General features: G+C 45.2%; 1 protein-coding gene across 1 annotated transcript; it reads left to right on the top strand.

The window, feature by feature from the left end:
* The first annotated feature begins 9638 nt into the window (after window positions 1-9638).
* LOC146177279 (uncharacterized) lies at window positions 9639-13153 on the top strand. Its single transcript, XM_084581504.1, has 2 exons — window positions 9639-10047; window positions 12171-13153. Exons 1-2 carry the CDS (start codon window positions 9639-9641, stop codon window positions 13151-13153), a joined length of 1392 nt encoding a protein of 463 aa, XP_084437630.1.
* The last annotated feature ends 3298 nt before the right edge of the window (window positions 13154-16451 follow it).

Below are 16451 nucleotides of genomic sequence, written 5' to 3'. Positions count from 1 at the left end.
CTGTTCTCAAATTTTGATAGATTTTGATACGTTTTGGAGAACGCACGTAGTGGTCTAGAGCTCCAAATGCTGCTTGAAATTAGGAACACAAGACGGGTAAGAAATAGAAAATGTTTTGTGCAAACAATGTAAACGCGGTATGAGAGTATATAAGGATAAAAATGAATATTTTTGTAGCGCGTTGCTCTGGAAACAAAGTTCGCTATTTTCACTAAATTAACTGCAACAACCCAACAATTATTAATAGTTCTTATAACAGTAAACGTTACGTAGAGTTAGCGACTAAGAATATTGGATGACAAAACGCTGTTTCGCTAGCAGCAGGTCTCCGAACTTGCAGTGTTCGAGGAGAAAAAAATGGCAATTTTCACCCCATTTTCACCCCGAGAAAACTACACTAGATAATTTATAACTAAGGATCATTTTTCATCTCGAGAGATTTTCCCCCACATATAAAAATTATATTGGAAACAATATAATGGTCATGGGCAATCGATTGCAATTATTTGGCACACCTTTATATATTAGCGGGTTTGTTTAGTTTATTAGTGCCTAGCTTGACCTAAGCACCATTGATGCTAAAGCCATTGTTCACTTGTTGAAACGGAAAAAGTGCGTGAGAAGGATATCACCGGCAAATACACTAGTGGGCAGTGGTGAATTTCATGTTCTCCATCCATATGCGCATGTTCAATTCAGTGTTATTGAGGAGGAAACGCAAATATAAGCGTAGGACTCCGTTCAGCTACTCATTTGGTCTGATGTGGCGTCCGCATTCAGTGGAGACAAAAAAAAGGCACCCGTCTGCAATGTAAACAACAGTCTCACCCTGAGTCGCTTTGAGGACGTTCAAGCCTGCATATGATGTCGTACACCATTAGGTCTTATCCTTAGCTGTTGCAGTATGCGCCTCGGATTAAAGAATAATTACTATTGACATCTTTCTTTCTGCACGCACATCGAAACGTCGTAGCTGAGCAGTTTGCTTCACGTATACATGATGCTTGCTGCTTTTGTTTCTTTAAGAAAATAACAGTTGGAAGGAATTGCTGCTCTAAACTTCTCTGCCAGAATTTGGCATGACCGGGTCATGAACGTGCTACTAATGTCAATGGCAGAACACGCAGAGCCAGTTTTCCTCGGCTCTCAGGAAATGCGTAGGCTGTGGAACTGCATTGATATTCGTCATATGGCTCATATTATTCAATTTTGCTGCTATACTTTCAGGGAGCACTAATTACGCCCTAACTAAGACCCAGAACGGCCGGACATCGACTTCTTCAAGTGCTACAAGCATATAGTATACTTCGTCACCCGTTGAGTCAGAATAAATATTTTGACAAATTGAAATGGAAGCAAGAGTCATAGATCAGTGCGCATGTTGCCTATACCCATTGCATACTTCCTCAATGCAGTGACGGTGGTATCGTGGCATATTTTGCAGTGGTCTGATGACCTGCTGCTAGGGTCAGCTGTGCGTGACAAAGTCATATCTACAGGATTTATTATATACAATATATATATTTTCATTTGTTATATCATATGGTTGGGATCTGTATTAGTGTACGATATGATTGATCTCTCACACAGATCAGGATATCATATGGATCATATAATATCATTGAATCACATGGATCACATTTGTCGGGTCTCATATAAATCATATAGGATCATAATGATCATTCCGGGTCATATGAACCATAAAGAATTATAGGGATCATATGTGTGTGATGCAATAATCTTGTACAACATGATTTGTGTGAGGTAATACCAAATATCATACACTTTTTTTCAATAGGGCATCTACTGATTTTTCTAACCACTACAGTTTCGTCTTGAAATACACGCTGAAAACGACATGGTCAGAATTTTTAGGGAACGAGGACTTTAATGTTATCACGTTAAAAAAATACTAACCTATGACACGCTGACAGAAATTTGCCTTTTAAACAAAATACGAATTGCACTGCGTACTTCAGGACTGAGCAGAATACTCCGAAAGATGGGCCAGAAATATATTATGCTTAAAAATATTTTAATTTCATAATCTGAGCAGCGAACAACACTTAGCGATGCGCAGCAGGACGCTTTAACTGGTAAGGAAAATAGTTAGATTCATGATGATATTTGTCACCACGCAAGCCCCAAGGTGCCTTAAAAGTGCACATAGGCGAGAACCTGAGATTCAGGCTGACTTCAAGCACTGATATAAGAGTTTAGCGCTCAGTGCGCCTCTTCAGCCAACGGTCGCTTTGTCATTGCTGTCCCCAAGTGCGACGGACGCGAGGTGCTAGGCAAGTGGTATTATTCCCCCTTAGCCGCCGCGAAAAGCAAACATCGCCTAGATAAAAATAGGGATAACTGTTCACCATTTGAATAATAATTGAAGCCACCGCATTGACAATACAAGCCTTGTCAAAGGCTACCTCATCCTCGAGAACGCCCTTCTACATCCATCGACCTAACTTTCGGCCCCTTCCTGCAGTAGCTCATTTTCTGGCTGCACGCACTATAACCTCTCGCGATCGGCTTCCTCTCTTTCCCATTACATGCTCTACCAATGCCCGTTTCTACACATTTCGTTTATAATGTCATTACATCGTGTTTATTTTTTGGTTCTGTCGGATTTCTTGCTCTCTATGTTGCACCTTTTTTGTTTTAGAGGCTGCTGTACTGTCTTTGTTATAGCTCTGCCCATGTCACTCGTGTCTGTTCTTATTTTCTGTCGTCCAGTGGTTTCGCGCTTTTTTATTCTAAATCATGAAATAACAAGCCCAACAATATTCCATTTCACTAGCCTCAGCGTTTGTTCAGCATAAATGAGTACTGATAATGTAGATATGCGATATATTTACTTATGAGCCACATTTAACAAGGGATAATTATAACTTTAGTGTGCATGCTCAATGCATCCCCATAGTATTTATAGGCGACTAATAAATTTACTATACCAGTAAGTCTACAGTCAATATATTGCCACGTGCCTAGCACCACGCGGCCGCCGTACTGGGGGACGACGTCTATGTAGCGGCCTTTGGCTCGTGAGGCGCGCTAGGTTATGAACTCTAATATCAGTACTGGAAGGAGACGTGATTCTCGGATTCTCGCCTACGCATACTTTCACGGCTACTTGGCGCTTGAGTCGTTAGACTAGTGGAGGTGCTATCGACGATCTATTCTTATGCAGACGACCCGATGTGGCCACTCATGATCATCGTGCAAGCCGGCGGCTCCAAGGCTTGCCCCCCGAGGCTTTTCCTCTTGACGTAGAGCCTCCGGCTTCCAGAATAGCTATGGCAATGACACCGCCCGCCCCTTGAATATGACACAGCCCGCCCACAGTAATGACAAGGTAGCAATGGCAATGCCCGCTAGCAACCACGTCCTAATATTTATTCTTTCACACCCAACGTACCCCTAAGCCATTTCACGGTGAGTAGTTCGAAATAGCAAGGATTGGCTAGCAGGCTACGAACGGGTCGCGACGTTCAAATGCTGGGACGAGGCTGAAAAAATGTGAAACGTCTACTTCAGCCTTGAAGGCGTTGCTCAGAGGCAGTTCGAGAACCACGAGGCCACATTGTCCAGATTGCTGGCCTTCCGAAACCAGCTCCTCAGTACGTACGAGAACAGTGACCGCCATTTGAGAGCAGCGTGCCCTAACCTCTCCAGTCCAGCATCGAAACTAGACGGTTGCAATTTACGTTGAAGACGTCGTGCGCCTTTGCCACTGCGTCGATCCGCCCATGAGGTGAAGACAGAAGGTGCGCACCTGATGTGCGGCGTCAAGGACCAGCTTTTTTCCGACCTTGGTCTGTAGCCGCCCACCACTGTCGGGGATTTTCTGGCTGATGCTGTACCTATGAAGAAGCTGGTACAGCAGCGATGCAGCCAGTATGCTCGGCCACTGAATTCCCTACCCGCACCTCCGCCGAGTGACCGCAATGACTACAATCCCGTAGCAGATCTGAACTCCCTTCACCATCTCGATCTACCGCGGTCCGCGAGGAGCTGCAGCAACATCACGGAACATGTGCCCCGGGCGTGGCTTCTCTGGCCAGCATCAACCTTTATATCATATGGTCCAGAAGACTCAGACTATCAATCCGTGAATTTGTTCAAACGCTGCTACCTGGACTCCTCCAGCCGATGACGTGTGCTGATGTCGCTCGCCATCTAGCCTGATTCCGGGCCCTTCGCCTAACACTCCACTTGAGTTCACTGTGCTCGCTGCGCAACCGTTGCCCCTCTGGGCAGATCGGCACCAAGCACCCCGGAAGGCTTATCTCTGGCGCACGCCAGGTCAACGTCGTATCTGCTACCGCTGTAGCGAGGCGGGACACGCCTACCGGCTGTGCCCTTATCGCCAGATGGGTCTGAGAGCATTTTAACCTGACAGCCCTGGTCCACGACCTGCTCAGCGGCCTCAGGAAATTGCCGAGGCAGCGTTGTCCCCCGAATTTTTTTCGTCGTGAGTAGGGCTCGGCTTTGCCCAAGGAGCAGTGAAAGTACGCGTAGGCGAGAACCTGAGAACCCGGTCGGCTTCCAGCTCTGATATCAGTGTGCCCTCGAACCAACAGCCGTTTTGTCGCCATTGTCTCAGAGCGCGGTGGCCGCTTGGCGCAAGAGACGTGGCGATGTATTTGCGGTAGACTGTGACTTGGAGAGTGGATTCATTAGATGGGTGGAAATACTATGACATGCGTTGAACACGTACACTTTAACGATATTGATCTATTTTTCAATGTACCTCTAAATAAATATATTACATCTACTTTACCAGTGCTCCTTTATATTGAAGAAATTTTGAGACTAGCAAAATGTGTAGAGCTATAACGAGGACTGTACAGCAGCCTCTAAAACGAAAATAAAGGTGCAAGATAAAGAGCAAGAAATCGGACATAACTCGAAAATAAACACATTGTAATCACAGTATAAACTAAATGTGAGCAAACGGGCATTGATGGAGCGTGCAATGCGAAAGAGGGGAATCCGATCGTTGAATGTAGCAGTGTGCCTTGCCAGAATACGAGACTGCAGCTAAATGTGGCCGAAAATTAGGTTCATCAATGATAATAGGCTGTTCTCGAGAATGAGGTGGCTTTCAAAGAGGCTTTTATTGTCAGTGGAGGTGTCTATGTTGATGATTGAAATGGCGAACCGCTCCCTCTTCTTAATCGCAAAAAACGTCAATGCCAGTATTTGACACCCTAGATTTAGTTCCAAGACTATGCCGCTACTCTAGCGATTAAGCCTGCCGGAGTGATGCAGAGCTCCCCTACCAGAAGCGCACTGAAGGACCTCAGGTAGACGAGCGAACTCGCATTGTTGGTGGCAATATCCCATTTGGTAAGCGCACCTGCTCAGCCTTTTTTTCTTTGTCCTGCATTCATCTTCCGTTTGCCATGAATTCTTCTGACACCACAAGTAGCTGAAACGCCGAGAAAACTCACAGGGCAGTAATGCTATGTTAATCCGACAGCTGCAGCAGGAAGATGAAAATTATGTTTGAGCACGGCAAGTGGCCGAAACCTAATTGAGAAGGAAACTGGTGATTTTCTAGAATTGTGAACATCATTAAAAGCATTGCGAAGCAGCACAAAGCCGAAACTCAAGCGAGAAGACGACAGCTCGTTGGAGCAGATGTGTCCGCTCACATGTTTGTAGCTTTGGCCATTGTTTTTCTAAATTCGTGGAAACCGAAAATATTTCCGCAGTCCTTGACTTCCTGTTTAAGGACATTATACCAACTATCCCTGTCTACATTAAGGACACAAATCATTTCCTGAGGGTAGTGTCCAACCTCGAAATTCCGACGGAAAGCTTTTTAGTCACAATGGACGTAACATCCCTGTACACGAATATCCCCCATTCAGTCGGCATACGTGCGGCAGTGGATGCATACCTTAATCACAATAACTTAAAATTTGAGGGAAGACACTACCTTCAGGTTAACGGTACGGCGATGGGAACTAAGGTGGCACCGGCCTATGCCAATATATTCATGGCGTCCCTCGAGAAGCAATTCCTGGACACTCAGTCTCTGAAACCCCTCCTCTATAAACGTTTTCTTGACGATATTTTCCTCATTTGGCCTCACGACGAAGCCAGCCTGTTAACATTTATACAAAATTACAATTCATTTCACCCATCCATATCGTTCACGCACAGCTTTTCTAAATCCTTAATTAACTTCTTGGACGTTACAATACAGAGAAAAGGCAACGTTCTTAAGACTACCCTATACCGGAAACCAACCGACCGCCAGCAGTACCTACATTTCAAAAGCAGCCACCCACACCGCTGTAAAACCAGCATACCCTACTCACAGGCATATAGATTCCGACGGATTTGCTCTGAGCTAGAGGACTTTGACCGCCATGCGGAGCAACTAAAAACAAATCTTCTGCAAAAGGAATACCCCCCCTTCATGGTTGATGATGCTATTGGGAAAGCTCGAGGCTTAGACAGAAATGAAATAATCAATTTGGAAAACTCACAGCAGAACGACAGGCCAACAAACCTCGTTCTTACACATTCCTAAAACATGCCCCGGGTTAATAATATCCTCTCGAAACATTTCAATATAATCCAGCAAAGCAGTCACTTGTCTTCCATTTTCAAACAGCCACCGAGAGCAGTGTATCGGCGCTCTAGAAACCTAAAGGACATGTTAGTAAATCTAAAACGACCGCCAATACTAACCCTAACCCCGGATGTAAACCGCGCGGAAAACCACGCTGTAAAGTTTGCAATCATGTGCAGGTGGCAAATATTGTAAAGGGCAACTTCTCTGATTTCACCTTTAAGATCAAAGAATCCTTGAACTGCGACAGTGCCAATGTGGTATACATGCTAAGCTGCGGTTTGTGCGGCATGGAATACGTCGGCCAGACCGAAACACCATTCAGGTTTCGTTTCAAAAACCACAAGGCCCACGTCCACACACTGCCAAATCTCCCTTTTTCAAAGCACCTATGCCTTCCAAACCACACTTTCGAAAACATTCGGGTCATTCTCCTTCAATCAGGCTTCCAAACAAATCGACAAAGAGAAGAAAGAGAATCGTACTTCATACACAAATTTCAGACTCTAACCCATAGAATTAATGAAACATTGGGCAACTTTGCCTTTCTGAAAAGCCTACATAACTAATAGACGAGGCCTTTATCTCCCCCCATTTGCCCGCTCCTAAGAATTTCCTACTTCTCACGCAAACTATACTGTTCGTTATTTACCTCCTTGGCCTCCCCCCTCTGGTCGGTTTTCTATCCCGCAACAAACGTCTTTACTTAGGACACGCTCGCGGGAACCACTTGACGCGAATGCCCGACTGCGGCATTGGGTTTCGGGTTTCGGGAGAGCGCGTCTGGCCGACGGCTCTTTCGTCGCCGCGGCGGCGCGCCGCCCTGGCTCCGATCGCTGGCGTGTCGCGGGGTGGAACAACTCCGTCTAGAACACATAACTCTTATCCCAACGGTTTCTTGAACACCTGCACCGCTGGGGAGCAGGCCGTCCTGGTGTGCATGCTCGCGTTGTCTGTTTTTCACTTTTTATTTTTTTTTTTTATTATTTTTTTTTATTATTATTATTTTTATGTTATTCTGAACCTTTGCTCAATTTCTGGCTTCCTTCGAGGGAGACTTGTCTTGCTTTTAGTGTCGTCTTCGTGGAAGCACGGCGCGTATGTAAGATTCGTCGGCTCTCCACTTTCTCTTTTTGCCCCTTTCTCTCTCTTCCCCCCTCCCCCCCCCCCTTTTTTTTCTTTTTTTTTTCTCTCTCCGTCTTTGTTGCATTACCAGCCAATAATCAACTGGAGCTTTTCGCCCTTTCTATCTATTCAGTAATGTTTGCTTCTCCAAAGATGGACGGCGAGAATTCCTTCTCCCTCTCCTAACAGTGGCGTAATGTGCGGACTTATTCTCCATTCTCAATTCTACCTTGAAGAAGGACGGTCCACCGTCCGAAACTGTTGGAATAAAATAGATAATCGGGAAAGTTGTGTGACATCATGTTTGAATATATATATATATATATATATATATATATATATATATATATATATATATATATATATATATATATATATATATATATATATATATATATATATATGAAGGAAAGAAGCCAACAGTCGACGAGGCCTAGGAAAGCGTTGGGGATGGTACTTTGTCTTTTTTTTTCTTTTTTTTTTTAAATGTTTACTTGGATAATCACAGAAATTAGTAATGTAATCTGTTAGGGGAAATATAATTAAACACAAAGTAGAAGAAAAAACAACGTGCCGATGGTGGGATCCGAACCCACGACCTCCGAATAACGCGTCCGATGCTCTACCAACTGAGCTACATCGGCCGCTGTCCCCCCTGCTACTTGCTTGGGTATTTATGTTGTCTGTATACGAATCTTGAGAGTGTTCACCAGCGCCACCCTCAACCATAGCGGCGGACGTAGAACGTCCTTTGTTACCGCCAGCGTCACGTAGAACGTGATCAAGAGCGAGGGCGAAAGCTGTGCTAGAACCCTCTTACGCTACCCATGGCTTCAAGACTGCCAGAACCGAGACCCCCGTGAGCTACAAGCAGATCAATTAAAGGGAAATGAGGGTGCTCGTTATAATACATGAAGGAAAGAAGCCAACAGTCGGCGAGGCCAAGGAAAGCGTTGGGGATGGTACTTTATGTTTTTTTTTTTTTTTAATGTTTACTTAATCCAAGTAAACATTAAAAAAAAAAACATAAAGTACCATCCCCAACGCTTTCCTTGGCCTCGCCGACTGTTGGCTTCTTTCCTTCATGTATTATAACGAGCACCCTCATTTCCCTTTAAAATATATATATATATATATATATATATATATATATATATATATATATATATATATATATATATATATATATATATATATATATATATATAAGATGAGGTAGGGGCGCACAAACGAAAACAAAGGTTTATTTCCGACGTTTCGGCCGGGGCCCGGCCTTCGTCAAGGAATGCGCAGAGCAGCCTATGCTTTCCGCTTAAATACATGCGCTATCGAAGAACATGTGACAAGCAGTGACAATGTAATGACAATAGAATAAAATGCGCGTAAAACCACAAATAATACATTGTCAAAGAGGTTATATCATTTCATAATGGCGCGCGCAGCGCTCATGCAGTACATTTTCGGCGTGGCATGCAGATACATAACAATTCGACACAAAATGTCCGCTCACATGCGCACAAGGTAATGATTAATGCGTATTGCATCTTTTAAGATATTACCAGGAATCATACGCAAGATATGTAATCATCTTTTGCACACAAAATAAACGCAAAATCCAACACACGAGGAGCAGTCGCTAGTGAAACATACAGAGAAAGATATTTTATATGCTGACATGTAGAAAGTTCACTTCAAGTTTACTAGAGCACTCTTTTGTATTAAAAGCAAATACATTTAAAAACATAAACATAGCATGTAATGCACCCAGCATGTAAGCGGAAAGCATAGGCTGCTCTGCGCATTCCTTGACGAAGGCCGGGCCCCGGCCGAAACGTCGGAAATAAACCTTTGTTTTCGTTTGTGCGCCCCTACCTCATCTTATACATATTTCTAGATCCTGGAAGACTTTTATGAAACATACATAACTATGGATCCTGAGCGGGCCACTACGAAAACCGTCGCTTGGAAGTTCCCAAAGACTCCAGTAACTACGGTGGTCATAGGAGACTCACAAACCAAGTACCTGTTCCAGCACTTCGATCCTCTTCGAGTTGGCCCACCAGCCTTCATTTCGCAGTGTGGCGCCACTATTGGTGATGTCCGCACCCTCGTCGATTTTGTGCCGTCATCTGCTACCACACTTATCCAGCACGTCGGGACCAATGATTTGACCCGCAGCACAGGACGCATCACCTTTGAGAAGTATCGAGACCTACTGACCTTCGTTGCTGAAGCACGTCCTACAGTACGTCGGATTTACGTCAGCCTTTTGCTTCCTCGATGCACAAACCACCGTCGTGGGAATCGCAACGCTGCCACTGTGCGACACTGCAACCGTGAGGTGTGCAGCTTTAACAGCCGTCTACGAAATTTCTGCCGGCGTTCACGACATGTTTTCTTCCTCGACCATGGTTTTGAGTGGTATCCATCGGTACTTGTTCTTGCAGCTTACGGCGTCCACCCAAGTTTCGAGGGCGTTGCACTGATCGCTAGCCACATACAGCAGCGGGGTTTCCGCTTTTCTACGAACGTTTCGTCTACATCTTGGAGCGATCATGCGCCCACTGGATCTACCGAGAAAGACGGCTTCTTGGACCAACCTGCCGCAAGCCAAATGTCCACAGCCCTGCCATCCACATCGGAACCTACTGCAAAAGAACTGTGCCCTACCGGGACAAATGGAAGCAAGTCCACAACGAAACAGCCCCCTAAGACATCTGGCAGCACCTGGCTGCCGCACAACTACCCTCAAAGGAGCAAGTCTGCGAACGGAGCGAAGGCCACGCAGAACTGACTAGGCATTGCTTCAAACGGTATGGTGACATCCTCGACCGGTTTTCTTAGGTTGAGAAAGTTGATTGACAAGCGCGTCCGATACCAACTTCATGCGTCCACTTTAAGTTCTTATGTCGCAGCGTCGATTCCTCCTAGAGGCCTTAGACTAGCTTTAAGGCCTGCTACATCTGAAATGTCGAGCCGAAACGCAAATATGTGGAAGGATACTCTAATGAAAGCATCCTTAGAACTCAAGCGAATTGTCATTGATCATTACCAGTCATCCGTTAAAGACTTAACGAACAGGGAACGACAAATGCGTGCTACTCTCGATTTAACACCCTTGCAGTACACTTTATTAGATGAATATCAAGCAAAAAGGACTGCACAAGTGGAAGTTACAAAATCTAACAAGCTGCTTCGTGATAACGTTCCTTCCGCATTCTCCCCAGAAGTGAACGCCAGTGCTAAAGCTTCGTCCCAAACAAACATCGTCAACATATCAAATTTTGGCTTATCTGAAAAAGAAATTACAGTGCTTTCGCGCGGCTTGAACATTTGTCCAACGACAGACGGGTATAACGAGTTCCAGCAAGTAAAATACTTGGAGAACTTCACACGCACTATGAGACTACGGGAGTTTTTTCATGAACGGCCCTCTTCTACGCATATGCCGTCACATTATCAATGGACCCCGCCTACTCAGCGAGATAAATACCTCGACCTATATATATCCGCTGTGCAACAAGACATTCTAAAGGTGTACGAAAAGCGCACTGTTTTCAAGCACAACTCTTCTGCAGATGAAAAGAAGGCAATTGATTCACTGCAGAACCGGCATGATATTGTTATCAAGCCCGCAGATAAAGGTGGAGCAGTGGTAGTCATGAATGAAAGTGATTATATTGCTGAAGCAGAAAGGCAACTTAATGATACCACGTTTTATAACCGTTTGGACGCTGATCCTACCTGTAGATATAAAGAAATTGTAATAGACAGCATAGCTGAACTTGTCAAAGACGGAAAACTATTCGAAAAGGCAAGCCACTCGCTAGTACCCCTCAGCCCAATCGAAGGGAGATTTTATCTCTTACCCAAGATTCACAAGCCTGGAAACCCCGGCCGTCCAATAGTGTCAGGCATTGGAACGGTTACTGAGCCTTTGTCCCGCTATGTCGACAGCATAATCAACATCATTCCGCCCACATTTTTGTCATACCTAAAAGCACCAACCCCTTCTTAACAGATATTATCGACATTGACGTTCCTCATGACTCCCTACTGGTGACGATGGATGTAGCTTCTTTGTACAATAATATTCCCCATGTAGATGGTATCCGTTCGGTGCTCGACGCATACGACGATTTATCATTTACAAAACCGGTCGACTCCTTCACTCTGGCAGTCCTGCTCAAGCTCATTCTAAAGTTTAATAATTTTGAATTCAATGGGAGTCATTTTGTACAGGTGAGCGGTACCTCGATGGGAACCAAGATAGGCCCAAATTACGCCAACATTTTCATGGGACTACTTGAGGACAAATTCATTGGTAGATGTAGCTTGAAACCCTTTTATTACAAGCGCTACATAGATGATATTTTTTTCATCTGGCACCACGGTGAATCAGAACTTATGTCCTTTAGAGCAGGATTCAACAGCGTGCACCCATCCATTTCTTTTACAGAATCATATTCGGTATCGTCGATAAATTTTTTGGACGTAACAGTGTCCTTGTCTGGCACTAAACTTGTGACTAAACTTTATAGGAAACCGACTGACAGGCATCAATACCTCCATTTCGAGAGCAGCCATGCAAGACACTGTAAGACAAGTATACCATACAGCCAAGCACTTCGTTTTAAAAGAATTTGTTCAAAAGATTCCGACTTCGATGACAACTGCGGGAAACTGCGTGATGCCCTAACAAGACAAAGGTATCCAACGCAAATTATTGACGACGCAATAAAACGCGCCGATGTAATGGACCGCAAAGATCTCCTTAGCTCACATGAACGTACTCGACAATCACCGAACCCCACTTTAGTGCTAACCCATTGCGCGTCAGCACCAAATGTTAATGGCATTCTCCGAAAACATCACAATATCCTTATGCAGAGCAGTCGCCTGACCCAAATCTTCCCACAACCACCTCGTGTGGCATACCGAAGGTCGCGACATTTGCACGACTTGCTAACTTCATCTAAAACGACTAACCCTCTTTCAACTGGCTGCCGCCCTTGCCAAAAGCCACGTTGTAAGGTGTGCGAACACATTACCACCACTACTGTAGTGAAAAGCACAGCATCAGACTTTTACTGTAAAATAAAAGGTGATTTCACTTGCGACAGTAGCAATGTCATCTATCTGCTCCAGTGTTCTGTGTGCGGACTCCAATACATTGGACAGACGGAACTGCCGTTCCGGTTACGATTCAACAACCACAGATCACATGCTAAAAGCTTGCCTAACCTTCCGCTTTCCAAACATGTCGCGATTCCGGGCCATTCTTTTGACAACATTACAGCCACAATACTGGAATCTGGTTTTATATCTCATCATGAAAGAGAGGTCCGAGAATCCTTTTTAATCTACAAATTCAATGCAGTTACTTCTGGTCTCAATGAAAACCAAGGGAAAGTATCTTTTTTTCCCAAGACGCGTGATTAGTATTGAAGTGAAGGTGCATTACATGCAATGTTTACGTTTTTAAATGTATTTGCTTTTAATACAAAAGAGTGCTCCAGTAAACTTGAATTGAACTTTCTACATGTCAGCATATAAAATATCTTTCTCTGTATGTTTCACTAGCGACTGCTTCTCGTGTGTTGGATTTTGCGTTTATTTTGTGTGCAAAAGATGATTGCATATCTTGCGTATGATTCCTGGTAATATCTTAAAAGGTGCAATACGCATTAATCATTACCTTGTGCGCATGTGAGCGGACATTTTGTGTCGAATTGTTATGTATCTGCATGCCACGCCGAAAATGTACTGCATAAGCGCCATACGCGCCATTATGAAATGATATAACCTCTTTGACAATGTATTATTGGTGGTTTTACGCGCGTTTTATTCTATTGTCATTACAGTGTCACTACTTGTCACATGTTCTTCGATAGCGCATGTATTTAAGTGGAAAGCATAGGCTGCTCTGCGCATTCATTGACGAAGGCAGGGCCCCGGCCGAAACGTCGGAAATAAACCTTTGTTTTCGTTTGTGGGCCCCTACCTCATCTTATATATATATATATATATATATATATATATATATATATATATATATATATATATATATATATATATATATATATATATATATATATATATATATATATGTATATATATATATATATATATATATATATGCCAACTTTTTCCAAGCATTATATCCCAGGAGAGCCGAGCACAATGTCCGAGGAAAGCTTGTACTCATTGAACACTGGTGGGTGCCCAGCGATATTAGGGATCGAGCCTGGTAGCTCTGAAATGGAAGGCGGATGCTGTACCACAAGGCCACAACAAGGCGACCCCTTTTCTCAAGCAATTCATTCCAGGTGAGCCGAGTACCAGGCCGGCATATATATGTATTGTTGCGTATATGCAACCGAAGAGGACGACGATGGAAAATAGTGTGATAGGATAAAGCTGAAGAAACTGTTGGGACTTGCCTGAACACTTGCTGTGTTCTGTTGTGTTGTGAACGCTTGCTCATCGCCGGCTGTGATTTCCTTTGCTAGCCTTCTGCCCCGAATCATCATGGTGAAGGTGAATCAAGATTCCCCTACTCACCGATTAGCCCATTTACGCTGCCAAAAGCTGGATTTGCGCAGTTGCCGCCACCTACCTGGGGTCCCACGACGTCACAAACAGCCACGATGACCTCTGAACCAGCCCCTGCCACCACGGCAACATCGCCTCAGCCAGTTGTACTCACGAAAATTCGCAACCCTCCTACCTTTAATGGCAACGACCACCCAGACTTTATTGATTGGCTAGATGAGTATGAGCGCTGCAGCCGGAACAACTACTGGAACGCAACCATCATGCTCGCTAATATCATTTTCTATTTGGCGGGGAGAGCTCGAACATGGTTCCAAAACCACGAATAAGAGCTTGTTACCTGGGACATCTCCAAGCATAAGCTTCAGGACTGGTTTGGGAAGCCTATTGGGCGGGCTCTTGCTACAAAAACGGAACTTTCTTCTCGTGTTCAATTCCCCGCCTTGCCTACATTCACGGCGTTATTTCGTTGTGTCGCAAGGTCAGCAGCTCCATGCCGAAAAGTGACAAGATAAGGCATATCCTCAAAGGTATCGCGGATGATGCATTCAACATTCTATTCTGCATGGATTGCTCTACTGTCGACTCGGCGATTGAAGTCTGCCGAAAATTTGAACAGTCAAAACAAAGGCCTCTCGTACATCAGTTTTACCGTCTTCCAAACACGGCGGCTGCATCATCCTTGCGATGACCTGGCCCGTTTGCACCAGCCCTCCCATCCAACGACCGTGACTCGGATCGTCCGGAGAGAACTTGAGGCCCTAACTCCTGCATCACTCCCGTCTCCGCTCCCCGACATCGTGGCCATGATAGAAGCCGTTGTCCGCCAGGAACCTGCAAATGTACGCCTCTCCTCCAGCCCCGTTTCACCCCAGCCATCATCGCACCCTGTTCCTTTAGTGGCTGCTGCAACCACCAGTCCTGCCTTCCCACGTCGCTATTTTGGTCACAGTCCGGCATAGTGGCGCACCTCAGACAACAGGCCAATCTGTTTTATTTGCTGTCGCACCGGCCAAACTTCGCATTATTGGCGTAGCCGTACCTTCCCCACCCCTCGCTCCTATTACAACACTGACCGTCGGTAATATTATGGACCTCGACGTTTTGCTGCCCAACCAGTCAAACCCCGCCCGCCTATGATGGACCTGGACACTTTTCTCCTCAACCGGATGAGCCTCGCACCGAAACCGATCGAACTGCTCGTCGCTCCAGTCGATCTCCACCTGCCCGTGATCGTCGATCCCGTTCACCAGTACCTCGTCGCCGCTCCTCCCCATCATATGCCGACATCTACCCAGGAAACTAGCGAATGCAGAGCCCGAGAGCGACGCTACACTACCGACCCGGACCGCCAACTCGGTACTGACCACCGCACCTAGACGTAACATCATTGATATTCTAGTAGATGGAGTCCCAACCTCTGCACTTAGACACTGGCACCCACATTTCTGTTATCGGTTCCTCGCTCCTCCGACGCCTCAAGAGAGGCCTCACACCCGCTACCTCATCTGCCATCCGTGTTTCGGATGGCAACACAGCTACTGTTATTGGTATGTGTACTGCACGAATTAGCATTGCCGGCCGCAACATCCCTGTGTTATTTACATTCCTCACCATTTGCCCTCAAGATGTTATATTATGCTTGGACTTTTTAACTACACACTCCGCTCTCATTGACTGTTCTTCTGGACCGCTTCATCTAGACCTGCAGCTCTGTCCTGACTAACATGCTCATGAAACTTCAACGCTTCGTCTTGGTTCCGCTGCATTTGCTCGTCTGCCACCAGAAGCCGCTGTGTATGTGCTCATGTCACCTTTTCCCTCCCTTCCTGATGGCGACTGCGTTGCTTCCCCCTTAACCGACATTACTCTGCAGCGTAGCATAGCTCTCCCTCATAATATCGTGCACGTAGCCAATAACCACACATATATTTCCGTCCTGAACTTCAGCTGCTCTGTACAAGTTTTTCCTGAGGGCATTTCTCTCGCCGAACTGACCCCACTGTCTGCCTTTAATGTGTCTGCACTTTTACCTGACATTACTGCTGAAGTGTCGACACAACCTGTAGAGTGCCCTCCTACGGAGGCCCGCATATCAGGAATGGTAGCACCTGACTTGTGTCCTGATCGTTCTCAAGCACTTACGCGCCTTCTGACATCGTACAGTGACATTTTTTATTTTGGT

The sequence above is a fragment of the Amblyomma maculatum genome, chromosome 10 (genome assembly GCF_055883805.1).
Source record: "Amblyomma maculatum isolate TAMU_Amacu chromosome 10, ASM5588380v1, whole genome shotgun sequence".
Lineage (NCBI taxonomy): Eukaryota > Metazoa > Arthropoda > Arachnida > Ixodida > Ixodidae > Amblyomma > Amblyomma maculatum.
The sequence above is the reverse complement of the archived record's forward strand: the minus strand, read 5'-3'. Positions and strand labels throughout refer to the sequence as shown.